The sequence below is a fragment of the Hippocampus comes genome, unplaced genomic scaffold (genome assembly GCF_001891065.2).
Source record: "Hippocampus comes isolate QL1 unplaced genomic scaffold, H_comes_QL1_v1.1 scaffold9, whole genome shotgun sequence".
In the NCBI taxonomy this organism is placed as follows: Eukaryota; Metazoa; Chordata; class Actinopteri; order Syngnathiformes; family Syngnathidae; genus Hippocampus; species Hippocampus comes.
In genome coordinates, this window is record NW_017805275.1 from 5573437 (window position 1) to 5587514 (window position 14078).

Here is a 14078-nt window from a genome sequence, read left to right on the forward strand (position 1 = left end):
CGAAAAGCGTCCTCAGCTCAGCGTCCAGTAAGAATTCCGGCGATTCTCGACTTCAATTGAAAGATATTAGCTCGCCAGTAGGTGACCGTTGTGTGTTAGGCGTGCGTTTGAGTTTGTCTCCGGCTGCTGAGAGCAGCGATGGAATGGTTAGTTAGTCAGGAGGTGATCGTTCGGGCAACATTCAGCCCAGCCAGTGTCACGCATGGCAAACAGGGCACGGTTAAAATACACATGTTCACCAGTTGTTATGGTGGAAACTTTGGCCGCTTTGCGGGACAGGAAAATATCATCAGATCGGAATGAAATTTTGCACAGAACCTTGTACCATAGTTTCGACAAGAATTCCGACCCGGCCCGACGAATCCGACAAACTTTTTTTTTTGCCATGAAAATGTGGACCACCCTAATATATATATATAAGAGTGTATAGAGAGAGAGCGAGAGAGAGAGAGGAGATATGAACACAGTAAATTGTCATTCGGTGTGATTGCGAGTGTGAATTGTTGTTCATCTCTGCGCCCTGCGATTGGCTGGCAACCAGCTCAGGGTGTACCCCGCCTGCTGCCCGAAGACAGCTGGGATAGGCTCTAGCACGCCTGCGACCCTTGTGAGGATAAGCGGATTAGAAAATGGATGGAGCACCAAAGCATCGAGGTAAAATGCAGATTCAAGTGTTGATCCATGTTTATAGCGCAATCGGAGTCTAGCCGTCACTTGAAAGTGGCTCAGGAATTTTGCCCAACCTAGTTAGTTCCTATTCAGTGAGCGTAAAAACCTGTAAGAGTCCACTTATTATGAAAATCAGTTCTGTAACAGTGGGGATGAAGTGTTATCCAAAGACCTACCGGTAACTATTTTTACATATTGAATGAAAAAGTAAAGTTCTCTATTATGCCCCACTTAAAATAAGGTCAAATTAACACGTGTCACCCGTCCAAATTAAGCCAGTTGATTTTTTTTACCTTTCGCATAGTCTGAAATGCTGTCTTTGAGCAGGCAACTTAGCTGGTGGCCATTGAGATGCACAAAGCGCAGCTGGTCCCGAAGTGAGCTTTCTTCGAAAACACTCGGAATAACATGGCCGACGCTGTTCTGAGATATAGGCAGGCCCAGAGACAGGGCCAGGGTTGGGGTCAGGTCAACCTGCTCAATTTCATCAGGCTTCTCCATTCCAACTGATGGGGCAGGGGAAAAAAAAAAAGCACAAATGTAATCGATTTATTCAGCATTATACATGAAAATGTTATTACGATTCACAGAAATGAAGTCATTTTCTTGCATAGTACTTTATTTTCAAGTATGTTTGTTTCATTGTTGTTTTTTTTTTTTTAATCAGAGATTAATAGTGTTGAAAGGTTGACATTTTCTATCGATTTGTTTCAAGGAATGTTTTTTTAACCTTTGTTCCTGACTAAAATGTAAAAGCTTGATATGAGTTCATAGGCATACATTGCCCCATTGAAGTAACACTATACTATTCAAACAGGACAAAATGTTTGAAAGCATAGCTTGCTCCTCAATGTAGACGACTATAAGGATGTGATAAGGAACCGGCCACTCATTGTTATTCACTTAGCATTGGTTTCACTCCACCTTGACTAAGGCTTGAGGGAAGGTGAAGAAAAACAACAAAGAATGATGCAGCGAGCTTCAGGCTCGGGATGTTTTGTTGGTGAGAAAATCTTGGTACAAGATACATATGTATAAACCTAACACAGTGGTAGTGTGACCACTCCATCTGAATTAAGACGGTCAATTGTTATTGTCAAAAATACAGTGTGAATGCTTTGCTCACGACACCTACGATGTCATTATTACCAGTACAGTTGAGGGGAATTTTTTTATTTTTTTTACATTGATGAGTGCAGGTGACATCGCGGAGATGAGCGTGAAGGCTGTACTTTCAGTTTTCACATCATCACAGCTTGTTTGAGAGTAAACTTAGGAGGTAAACCAGCTCGCAAAACATGAATCAGCATAACACTTTCAGCAAAAACCAAGACCCATCTGTTTACCTTTCCTCTTGAAGGCAGGGCTTATGAGCACCAGGGGCGTATTGACTTCTGGTTCTGAGGAGCCTCCGTGGCTACCGGTTTCTGACATCCCGTGGTCCGCGCACAGAACAAGCAGATAGGGCAAAGATCCTTCTGCCTCCTACAATGATAATAAACCCCAAATTTAATGGACATCACAAGGTGCCCAGATTGATAAAAACAAAAATAAAACAACCCATTGCTGTAAAGTCCAATGGAATCTAACAGTAAGGATTCAAAAAGTCTGCTGGTTTACAATGACATTCCAACCATAACACAACTGCCTTGATGTGGGGAGTCTGTTCGAATTTGCCACTACAGTACATGTAATTTGACATGAATGTTGAGTCCAGGTTACTGAATAATGGTTCCCATTAAAAGAATGCTAGTAGTTTCTTCAACTTCTTTCGCTATTTCAAGATTTTAACATCATCATCCCTAACTTCCATAGTAATAATGATCACTTTTAGCAATTTACTATGGCCATAACAAGGCAACAGTTTTATGAGGTGCTTGGTATTTTATGACGGGCATTTCAAAGTTATTTACACAATGGAGTTTAACGTGTGTGTGTGTGTGTGTGTGTGTGTGTGTGTGTGTGTGTGTGTGTGTGTGTGTGTGTGTTTTCACCACTATGTTGAGGGAAAGGGTGGCTGTTGCAGTGCAGTCATCACAATTAAAAAAAAATAATAAAAACATGCAAAATGTCAGCGATTGGACCAATTTATTGGTCGTAGTCTAATTTCATTATGGGGCCGACGTCATTTTTATGACGACCGCATTTTGGTGTCGCTGCTTGAATTCATTATCAAAATTGTCACGTGTACCTTTGAAATGAGGGCACCGTGGATCTTCTTCAGAATATCATCCATCTCCATCAGTTTGGGCTGGATCATCGAACTGTGGGGTCCACTGATGTGACCAATGTGGTCAAGGCCAAGGTAGTGGAGGATGAGAATGTCCCAGTCATCTCTCTTGAGCGTGCTATCCAAGTGGCGGGTCACATTGTTGTCAACCTGCAGGACACAAGATGAAAAGAATTAAGAATGAAATGGTGCGTGCTGGTAGTTAAAAAACAAATTGAATATCCACGCTGAGTTAGTTTGACATAAAGTTTATGTATCACAATATTGCAGGTAAGTGTTTATCATTTGTGGAAGTTTTTATGTCAAGTTAACAGTCTGACCAGTAGGATATTTTCAGTTATAAAAGGACCCATCTTCCATGTTTTGTAATTTTGTCATCTTTGGTATGCTCTCTTGTCACTCTAAATCTAAGAAAATGAGCACCACTGATTGAACGCATATCAACAGCTTCTCCTCTGCTCTGATATTTCAAGTAAGACACTTCAGCAAACAGCACTGAGGGGTCATTTTGCTGTAATCGCAACTCAGAACTGCCCTCTCTGTAATGCAGTTTTTACTTGGACTTAAATCATACTTCCACAAGGCATCAATATTGGATTGCATTGTTCCGCTGTCAGTGATTGGCAAATGCATGTTGCGTCACGATATCAGCCAAGCTAGAAAAGTGAACGAGTATACTGTTGAACACACTGCGGGCCTTATGTGTTTGCCTCAGTTGGTTATGCCGAATGCGTGAACTGCTCCAATGAAAAGAGATATCATTTGTGTTGGGACTCACATTTTTTGAGTTTCGTAAATTGGTAGTTACCTTGTTCATCGAACAATTGAAAGACAAACTGCCTCAGACTGACGCAACACACGGCCAACAATTTCTTAATGACAAAGTATCCTGAGGGCTCCTCAAAGTTTGGAAACCTTCAAAAAGGAACTAAAAACATTTCCATTTCAAAATGCTTGCTCACTTTAAAACCTCTCTATTTTTTTTTCCTGACACCAAATGTTTTTACTTTCGCCAGTAATCTGCTGCAAACTTTTAGTTCTTTAAACTGTTTTTAAATCTTCTCTAGTCATGTGAACTGTCTCTGAAATGTAAAGAGCATTGCAGCTCAAATCCATTATCATTATTATTATTACTCATACAACATGAAAATACTGTAGATGAAACTATCAAGTCCATGAAATTTCAGATTCAGAACACAAAACAAATGTTTGGGAAATGTTTGCCTGGTGACTAATTCTGTTGTACAATAACTAGTGACTCTGTGCTTTGAAAGAGATGCAATCATTTTAAAGACACACAGCCCCTATGTGATAAAATACATAGCTAATACCACAACGATGACCTCACACATCTTTGCCAAATTCAGCTCATTATAAATGACAAACTTACCTCAGTGTAGTCGGACACAAAGGAAATTGTGCCATCGTACTCGATGAAATGTTTAGGGAAGAGTCGCACCCATGTCTCATCTCCATAAAAGATCATTTTTTTCCCCGCTGTTTTGGCTTGCCAAATAAGATTGTCTTCCAATAAGGCTGGGGAATTTAGATTCATCACCATATCAATAAAGCCCGGGATACTGCCAGTGGTGAGAGCCTGGGGAGGGATATGTTTACGTCATTGTTGAGAAAAGTAACACTGTTTCATGATGCTGTAAAACCACACAATTACATCAAGTAAATGCAACTAATTGCGAGGACTAAGCAGAAATATTTTATTCATTTTAATGGTGGGGAAACAGACTATTAAAAAAAAAAGTCAGGAGATGCTTCCTTTACTTTGCATCGCACAGAAATTCCCACAATACCAAACTTTTTCTTTTTTTTTTTTGCCACAAATGATGAAATAAAAAAGAAGACACCAGCAACCAAGAAACTATCATCGCAGCAGTACAAAGGCTGTTTGTAAGAGAGAGTACAGCCGAAAATTACAGAGGCTGAAGCAATACTGCTATAGGGGACTTTACCACTTGCCTGTAGCCCATTTTGTGATCGTTTTGTGTTGTTGAAAAACACGAGCTGCAATATGGAGTAACTGTTTATCATCTTATGGGTATACAATGTCACATAGCTCCTTTTAAAAAGGCCACTTAGCTTGTCCTTTCCCTCATATACTCTTAGCTGTCATGTTTTCATTGCACAAGATCATGTCTCACGTATCAAAAACGCGAAAGGCACCCGAGATCCTCGTGAAGTTAAATGGTACAATAAATGAATGGATGTTGTGGCAATTTAACTCTCAGAAAAGGGGACAGAAATCATCTTTTGTTGACCTTTTTATCTTCCTGTTAACAATGACGACCTGATAAACAAACTGAGATGACAGTCAATGTTTCTAAGAAATTGAAGCAAGGATTTTGCTTTTGCTTATTTCCGGACTCAGTTATTTACTACAGCTGTCAGTGCAACAATCTTTCTGCTGCCAGGGCCGATGCGAACTCTCTGGAAGAGATGGATTGCTCCCCCTCGATTTCTTGAAAATGCAATTTCAGGGAGGTTCAAAGTCTATTCAAAGACTCAGACTATGATTGGAACAAATAGAGGCTCTAGTCAAGATTGTGGAACAATCATAAGAAGTGTGCACAGCCCAAAATGTGGTTACTGGCGATAACACAATAGATCAGCTAAAAAAAAAAAAAAAAAAAGTGTAGGCTATACTTTATGATCCTTCCAGTTGCCAAATGCTGGTTGAATGAATTGGACCGGTAGCTCATCAACATGCTAATTACTGTCCCACAGTGTGTCTCTGCTCACCATGTGTCACGGCTTGAATGTCGAAGGCAATATCAGTGGGGCACATGCTCTACAGCTGGCACAGCGGGGGCAACTTGTACAGGTGCCCAAACATTGATGGAAAACATCAACATTTTTTTTTTTTTGTCTGCTGACCACTCAAAGGCACAACCAAACCAACAATATCGCAACTGTGGTCGTGTGCATAAAACACCCAAAGTTTACACCTCTGGATGGTTTCAATTTGGGGTACGCCAGGTAGGGATGTCCGTTGGAATAAATGATCTTGGGGGACGTGCGGGGAGGGGGGGGGGGGTTAACCATTGAGAACTCATTAGACCGTCTCTTTTGGAATGGTCTGCGTTTCGATACCAGCATTATATTGAGCAGAATAATGCTGCGCAGAGAAGTTGCACAAGCAGCGATATGACAGTATTTCCCGTGTTATTCTTTGTGAGCAAGCAAACTATTTGAAACTGAATTCACAGCACCTGTGCTCGTTGACACTCAAATTTTCCTCTTTTATTATCATCATCATTTGTAGTTTTTGCATTCCTCCATCAATTTTTTTTGTTTTAATTACAGATCACTCGGCTCACTTGAATATAGACAGATGTAAAGTAATTGATTGCTTCGTCTCATGTCCATACTCCAGAGGCAAATACTCAACCTTTACACATACCCATCACTGGGGGTGTGGAGGAGGGGGTGGGGGGTGTATTTGGTTTTTGGTTACACGTGATTAAAATATATTAAACTAACACATATCATTTGTTTATTTTTAAGGGAAACACGGGAAAGTTACATTGATTTACCACATTTGATGGACATGTTTGAATAAGTAAATCCAAAGGTCTATTTTTTTCAGTGCAATGAGTTGCTGTCATTGCTGCTGCAGTCATTATCTGAATTTACAGCCAAAACTGAGTCTCTCAGAAATATGTACTGACAGCTGTGCCAGTCAGAGACAGGCTCAACTGGCCATCTCTGAATAGTGAATGGAGAGTGAGCCATTTCAGTGCCAGCTTCTTGTCAAGAGGTGTACCACATTGCTGTGGCTTAAACGATGTAGAATTATAGAAATAACATTTGCCCATAAATGCAAACAAATGCAGTGGTGTCAAATTTAGTGGCCTAGTCACAGTGCTGTGATGATTTACTAGCATGTGTCAAATAGTGAGACAATGTAGAGACAGGGGTTAGAATGTGCTCATAGTTGGTTTGTGCTGCCACCTACTGGTAACATACTCATTTCAATGCTGTCGCCTGTAGTTAATAAAAACAAACATTTCCTCAAAAGAGCCCCCCCCCCCAAAAAAAAACAAATAAAAACGAAATAAATAAATACATAAATAAAATAAGAGGTCCGGATACACGTTTCCCCTGATCCTGATTATCTATTTTATGGTTCCAACTTTGAAACACCAGTTTGGGAATTTTGTTCTCCATGTGCGACAGTGCAGAAGGAAAGGTTCAATGACATGGAAGAGCAAGACAGAGCAGCACTAACTACTGCTGTGACATTACTGAACACATCCCTTGAATGATTAACGTGATGCTGCCAGCTCCCCAAAAGACATTTTTTGCACGATTGTCCAATAGTAGTGATGTGTTGCTTTGCGCTCTAGCCATCAGCAAATGTGTCCTTTATGGATTATGGTGGAACATCTGTCTCAATCTTAAAGGCCAGCTCAATCCCGACCAGCTCATCCTTCCATTAGATCCTTCGTGACCCCCTTAACAGAAGTATCATGACTCTTGACAAATTGTAGAAAAGAACCCCAAAGTTTGGACCGAACAACATTTTGGAGGGGGCATGATCTGCCTATAAAGACACACAGTAACACAGAATTCATACCACACGACATCAGCATTTGATATTTCAGGTCCCTGCTGCCCATATGAGAATATAAACACATTTTTTTAAAAAATGACGTGATAATCTGGAGCCCAACTGCTATTTTGTTTTAACGACAGCTTTTCTTTTGATTCCCTTTTTTCATAACATTGCACAAAATATCTCGCATACAGGCTTTCCCAGTCTGCCCACCAACTGTCATATATAGCAAGAATGAGTCTTGCTGGCTCTGGTCCCACGTTGACTCATCATCTAAATGTGAAAATTCACCAGTATATTATCAGTTTAAGTACAAATAGACAATTTCTGCACTTTGAAAAAAATAACTTCTCTGCTCCAAGAAAAACTGGCTGAGCTTTACTACCTATGACATCTTATTAAGTGGGAGAACTGGCACAATTGGTGGCTGATTTTTTGTTTTTGCCGCACTGTACTACTACCAGCCGATGAAACAACTCTCTCACTTACTTTGATCCTGGGCATGGTGACAGTTGGAATTCGAGCTTTGGAAACATAGCTGAGTGTTGAGCCTCTCTCCACCAGGTGTCTTGTGTAGGGCATGTACGTGCGACCATTGGCTCCAAACACAAAGTCTTCCCGTAGTGCATCGACTAACATGATTACTACCCTTTTGAACAACGGCTGCGGGACGTGAGACGAATTGGGCGAGCCGCCTGTAATTCAAGCGACATACTTCATGAGGGGCATTAGGTTTTCGATGATGAGTGAGGACCACCCGGCTGAACTTACCCGACAGCGGCTCGATAGGCAGGTCTTGCCTGATCTTGGACAGAGAAGACTTGACAGGTACAGGGAAAAATCCCCTCAGGAAGAGTGCAACCGCCAGAACTTCAAATATTAGAATTACTGAGGCAAATGCAGACGAACGGACTTTCATTTTTTTGCTTTTGGTTTTTTTTTTTTTGCGCTGGTGATGTGATGAGACTTAATTTTAAGATAGTAAGAAAAAAAGTTGCTTTGGTGAGTTAGCTAGCAAGCAACATAACACGTCGTCGCATATTTTTTTACATTAAATTAAAATCTCACATTCAATTGCAAACACTATACTGCATAGCAGACCGTAACAACAGAATCCTTAGTTTCCATGCAATTTTTAGAACAAACACAATAACACATATCGGTGTCACCATTCATATACAACTTCCGCATTTTTTGTTGAACTACGGCAAGTACATAGGGCCAAAAAATACCGACACGCACCTTAAATTCAAAAAAAAATAAATCCACAGCCGCAGAAATCGCACACATTATAATGGGTTGAAAACCGTATCCATTAGAAGAAATAATTTTAAAGAAAATAACAGTATCAGATATCCTTAATCTGGACATATAATAAATAGAGCCGACCCAGTAACGTGATCTTTTCGGGAACCGGAGAATAGATTAAACATTGAATGATTACGATATTACAATTACTATTAAGGGACAAAAAAAAAAGTTTTCATTTACAGTATATGTGCAATCATATAAGAAGTATAAGCAAGAACATCTAAAATGCCCACAGGTCATTTGTGTTCGTGAGTGCCATATCACAAAGTATTATAGATATAGGTATAGATACATTTCTGCTGTTTTGTTTATGTAAACGAATTACCTTTATTTGTAGGCAATGAATCCAAGAGGGGAAATGTTTTTTTGCTGAAACTTAATGAATTCAACTTTTAATGCTATTATTTGCCAGGCGTATAAAAGAAAAAAATTACACACATTTTTCAGTACCATTTTATTTTGAAATGAACAATGCAGTCTCACCTCCATGGAAACATATTACACACACGTGTGTGTATATATATATATATACACACACACACATAATAGATAGATAGATAGATGGATAGTCACTTTCTTAAAATAATTGACTAAGTCAATTTTTTTCAGAAAACATGAAAAACTGATCATCTTCTATATATTAATAATTTCATTTCAGGCGTAGATGTGAATGATCTGTTTAACTAAGGATTCAGCCGATTTTAGCAGAGTTGGCCAGCATCCTGAGGCGATAAAAGAAAAACCCTTGTCAAAATTGTACTTAGGTCATTAATTTAAAGGCTGACGATATACCTGTATATCTATATCTATATATATATCTATATATAGATATAGATATATATATATCTATATATAGATATATATATAGATAGATAGATATAGATATATGTGTATAGATACATATTTAAACAATGCAATTACTCTAGTTTTCTTTCCTCTTCAGAACATTAATAAAAACATCTTTGGGTACTTCCACGTTGCCAATACGCCTCATCTTCTTTTTGCCTTCTGCCTGTTTTTTCAGGAGCTTCATCTTGCGTGTTATGTCACCTCCATACTTGCAACAAATAATGCTTAATTTGTGAAAATGTCATTACAAATGGCACAGTATGAATAGAAAAATAAAAACGACACTTACACATTTTGCGAGGACATTTTTTCTATACGCCTTTATCCTGAAAGAGCCACACAATGGGATGTTACTTGCCTAAAGGAAATTTTTGGTGTATAGTAAATAAATTGCCTTTTACTCACGTCTCTCTTGCAATGATTTTACTTCCAATAGATGCTTGTACAGCAATTTCAAACATTTGCCTTGGTATTGAATCCTTGAGTCGCTCACAAATGGCTTTTCCTGTGCTGTATGCACGTGCTCTGCAAAGAGAAAACAACAATAGCAAATCCGCAAAAACACATTTGATACATCCGTGTCCTCAGCAGTTCATGGCAGCAGCCAACCAAAAGTGCTCGTCTAAAATCCACCCTACTCTGAATATGCAATAATAAATTACAGATAAACAGAGATGTATACAGGCACCGGTACATCTGAGAAACTGAGACTACCCAAGAAAAAAATGATTTAATAATAATAATAATAATAATAATACATTTTATTTATAAGCGCCTTTCAAGACACCCAAGGATTTAAGTACTGTCGTTCAACTTAAAACGTGAAACCGGCAGATTCATTAAACACACAGAAAAAATACTTTTCAGTCAGCCAAATCCTACCTAATTTCTACATTACAACTCATTTTGACTTTTGAATATTGTTGAGACATTGAATGTTGGGTATTCATTAGCTGTAAGCGTTTGTCATCTCAAAAATAAATAAGAAAATCATGAAATATTTCACTTGGTGTAGTGAATCTACATGACATTGATTTTCTATTTTTTTTTTAATTTATTTCCTTTGAGATGCACCTGTAAGTGCAAACCATCTCAAGTCAACGCAAATCAAGTCTCTTTCCACAGTGCTTGAACAACAACGGCAGCTGTAACAAAATGATGTACACGAATCATAAAAGACCATAATTTCAAGAATAAAATGTCTCATTCAAATACGCACAACAGAATCAACATAATGTAATGTAATCCTCTAATGTAATGATATCCCTTTGAATAGGTGTCTGATGACAGCTCGAGGAGGTACAGAAAATGTGTTTTACAGTGTCCTGCCTTGAAATCCCATTGCCTTGAAAGAATGATCAAGTAAGACCATGCTGGGCACAGCTCCAAGGACTGTGGCAGACACGGTCGGGGGAGCAGCCTTCATCAGTGTTTTGAAAGACTTCAATTACCAGGATGTGCACTTGCTTCTCCACTGGTTTTGGTGCATACATTAAGCACTACTTCTGTGCGTCATCACTTTTGATCTGTGACTCCATTGTCCTTGTCTGCTACGTAATAGAAAATGTAACACTGACTGCCAAGTCGACAGTTTCTTTCCATGTTACTCTGGTTATCCAATACATTTTATACTCCATAAAGTCTGACTAATTGGAAATTTCTCCAATGTGGGACAAATAAAAGTTTTCTTATCTTATCTTATCTTAATCTCAACAGCAGCCAAGGCCCATTTAACCCTTGTCGTGAGACTGAGGCTGATGATTCAAACTCAAAAAGGGATTTCTTTCCATGGATTCATGCAGAATAATGACAATCATCCCATCACGACAAAGTCAAGGGTGTTTTCATTCAAGCGATCCAGTGTGAAATATTTGAGACATCTCATGCACGCCCTTGGTAATCGCTATACATAATGTAAACCCATATATGGGCAACCTGTTACATGTTATAAGACTGGATGGATTTCAATGGACTCTACACATCTTCTACAGCAGCATATTTCAAATGAATTAAACACTGTTGACAGTTTGGAAAGTCTGCAGTCTGCTTTTAGGATCGTAGCCCAAACCCAACTTTTTTTTGAATGTACAACTCTTCCATGATTTAGCTCATTGTTGCCTATGAGGTGTGACTTGTTGAAGTTTGAAGTTGGCTGTAAATCATGGAGCATGGAGTTTTCCTGAGACTTGTGAATGCCAGGGAAATTCATTTGGGGGGAAAAAAAAAACAGCCCACTTTTTTTCTCTCTATTTTTATGCTACATATTATTTGGATGGATCATTGAATCATTTGGATTTGCCTTAAATAAGGTGGTGCGTCAAACAAATTAAGGTTCTTGAAATTAATGAACCAATGAGGAGTGTTTTGTAACACCGCCCTTTTGTATAGTTTGGCTATTTGGTAGAGGAAAAAAAAACGTATTCATTACACAAAATCTAACCTCTGCTGTATGAAACCTACCTGTGCACAATTGTGGTGAGTTCTTCCACCGGGCGTCCATTCAAAAGAATATCCATCTTTATGAGGTCAGCAGCCTGATAGCCTGCATTTTCATAATCAAAGCTAGGAAGGAGAATGGATGTCACATGTTGAATACTTAGAATGCATGTAGACAAGGACAGGGTGGCCATTGGGAATTTCAGGAAATATATGTTCATTTTCCCGAACGGCCGGTGTGTTTCCACCCTGTCGCCAACTACGTTTCGGCACGACGCCCCATTGAGGACAATTTTTCGACGCATGACGGCAACAATAAATATCACACCATTGATATTTTTTTTAATGATTGTTTCATTAATTCCTCTCATACTCCTCACCCTTTAAACATATGACATGTGACGTAAAATTATTTCTTGTGATTTTGGCAAATTTTCAAGAATGAAAACGGACTATGATCTTCCATAAATTATTTTACCTGGCATATCCAGAAGAGAGAGACTTGAGGAGGTCATAGAAATCCATAACAATTTCATTTAAAGGAAAGAGATACTTCATCATCACACGATGGTCATCGACGTACATCATATTATTCTGGATTCCTCTGCGATTCTATATGGGTACAAACAACACAATTTTAGTGTGTGTGGTTTTGTGTGTGTGTGTGTGTGTGTGTGTGTGTGTGTGTGTGTGTGTGCGTGTGAGTAAATTACAAAGGCAGAAAAAAATTTTCAAGTGCATGTCTGTTAAGCAGAATATATGTAAAGGAGGATATAGAAAAAAAACAATCCTACCAAGCAGAGAGTCATAATCTTGCCAGTGTACGTGTCAGGTGCTAAAATGGTCCCCAGCACCATTGGTTCTAAATACTCCGACACTACCGATCTGTCTGGAAACTGAGCTGGGTTCACTACTGTGATCTCCTCCTTGCCATGTTCCTGTAACAAGTGCCAACAAGATCTACAAGTGAACACGAGCCATTATCTTCAGTTCCAGTTTCTACTGATGCTCTCATATGTAAGAAGTACAATTGAAAACTTCGATTAAAAGTCAACTGAGGTGTATTTAAAAATATAGTTCCAGAGAGGAGCCATTATGGTTTCATTAATGGACGGATTTACAAAATATGAGACGTACACAAAATATTTAGACCTTAAATCTTGACAAGTGGAATGAGAAACCATAAGCGGGAAATATTCAAATGGCCTGGGACATGCAAATAGAACACATCGATTACACCCTTCATGATTTCATTTTAGTCTACAAGCACTACCAGACAACTACGTTCGTATGTCATTAATTCACTCTTGGAAACGTGCATTTTGCTTACAGTGACTGTAATGTAACTCTAAAGTAAGGGTAGAAAATGCGGTCTGGGAGCAACTCTTACCTTGATGAGTTTAGCTGACGAGAGCACTGCCTTGTAAGGTACGGTTGGTGCTGTTATGATAACAGAGGCATTGTATTCCTGCTCCAGCCTCTGATTAAACACCTCCATATGAAGGAGTCCCAGGAAGCCCAGCCTGCGGATTCCCACTGGTGTTACATTACATTCATTATAGGGAAAGCTGCTTGTTTATTCACCCATCAACACCTAAACATGTCAGAACTTGTCTGAAACATGTGACACACATACTCTTTAGTTAGTGATTGTAAAACCAGTTCGTTACTGACCTCCAACCAGCTCCAAGCGCCAAACTGCTGTCTCTCTGCACTGTGACACTTGAGTCGTTTAGTGTCAGTCTCTCGATGGCGCTACGAAGGCCCGGGTACTCTGACTGGTCCACTGGATACATACCTGGGAAACAAGCAAACCACAGCTAAATTCAGAGGTGGTGATTGGTGGGGCTGCTTAGGGTTATAATAGTTTTTTATTTATATATATATATATATATATATATATATATATATATGAGAGCCACTGTCCAGGATGAAGATGAAACATCCAAGCTCCATGAATACATCAAGGAGAAGGCTCCAACGGATGACGTACTCAGAGAATGTCTCCGATAA

At 39.2% G+C, this 14078-nt stretch overlaps 2 protein-coding genes across 2 annotated transcripts in view; both read right to left on the reverse strand.

The window, feature by feature from the left end:
* The window catches only part of pigg (phosphatidylinositol glycan anchor biosynthesis class G (EMM blood group)), a 37762-nt gene extending 29074 nt beyond the window's left edge, over window positions 1-8688 (reverse strand). Inside the window, exons 1-6 of the mRNA XM_019870022.1 lie at window positions 8241-8688; window positions 7959-8164; window positions 4290-4496; window positions 2861-3049; window positions 2016-2154; window positions 963-1175 (exon numbers count right to left, since the gene is read on the reverse strand). Coding sequence (XP_019725581.1) covers window positions 963-1175; window positions 2016-2154; window positions 2861-3049; window positions 4290-4496; window positions 7959-8164; window positions 8241-8388 — 1102 coding nt within the window. The 5' untranslated portion in view covers window positions 8389-8688. The remainder of the gene's footprint in view (window positions 1-962; window positions 1176-2015; window positions 2155-2860; window positions 3050-4289; window positions 4497-7958; window positions 8165-8240) is intronic.
* A 995-nt stretch (window positions 8689-9683) lies between these two features.
* guf1 (GTP binding elongation factor GUF1) overlaps window positions 9684-14078 on the reverse strand; it is a 10374-nt gene continuing 5979 nt past the window's right edge. Inside the window, exons 10-17 of the mRNA XM_019870023.1 lie at window positions 13740-13863; window positions 13456-13588; window positions 12860-13003; window positions 12544-12677; window positions 12090-12191; window positions 10035-10154; window positions 9919-9955; window positions 9684-9837 (exon numbers count right to left, since the gene is read on the reverse strand). Of these exons, the coding sequence (XP_019725582.1) occupies window positions 9703-9837; window positions 9919-9955; window positions 10035-10154; window positions 12090-12191; window positions 12544-12677; window positions 12860-13003; window positions 13456-13588; window positions 13740-13863 (929 nt within the window). The 3' untranslated portion in view covers window positions 9684-9702. The remainder of the gene's footprint in view (window positions 9838-9918; window positions 9956-10034; window positions 10155-12089; window positions 12192-12543; window positions 12678-12859; window positions 13004-13455; window positions 13589-13739; window positions 13864-14078) is intronic.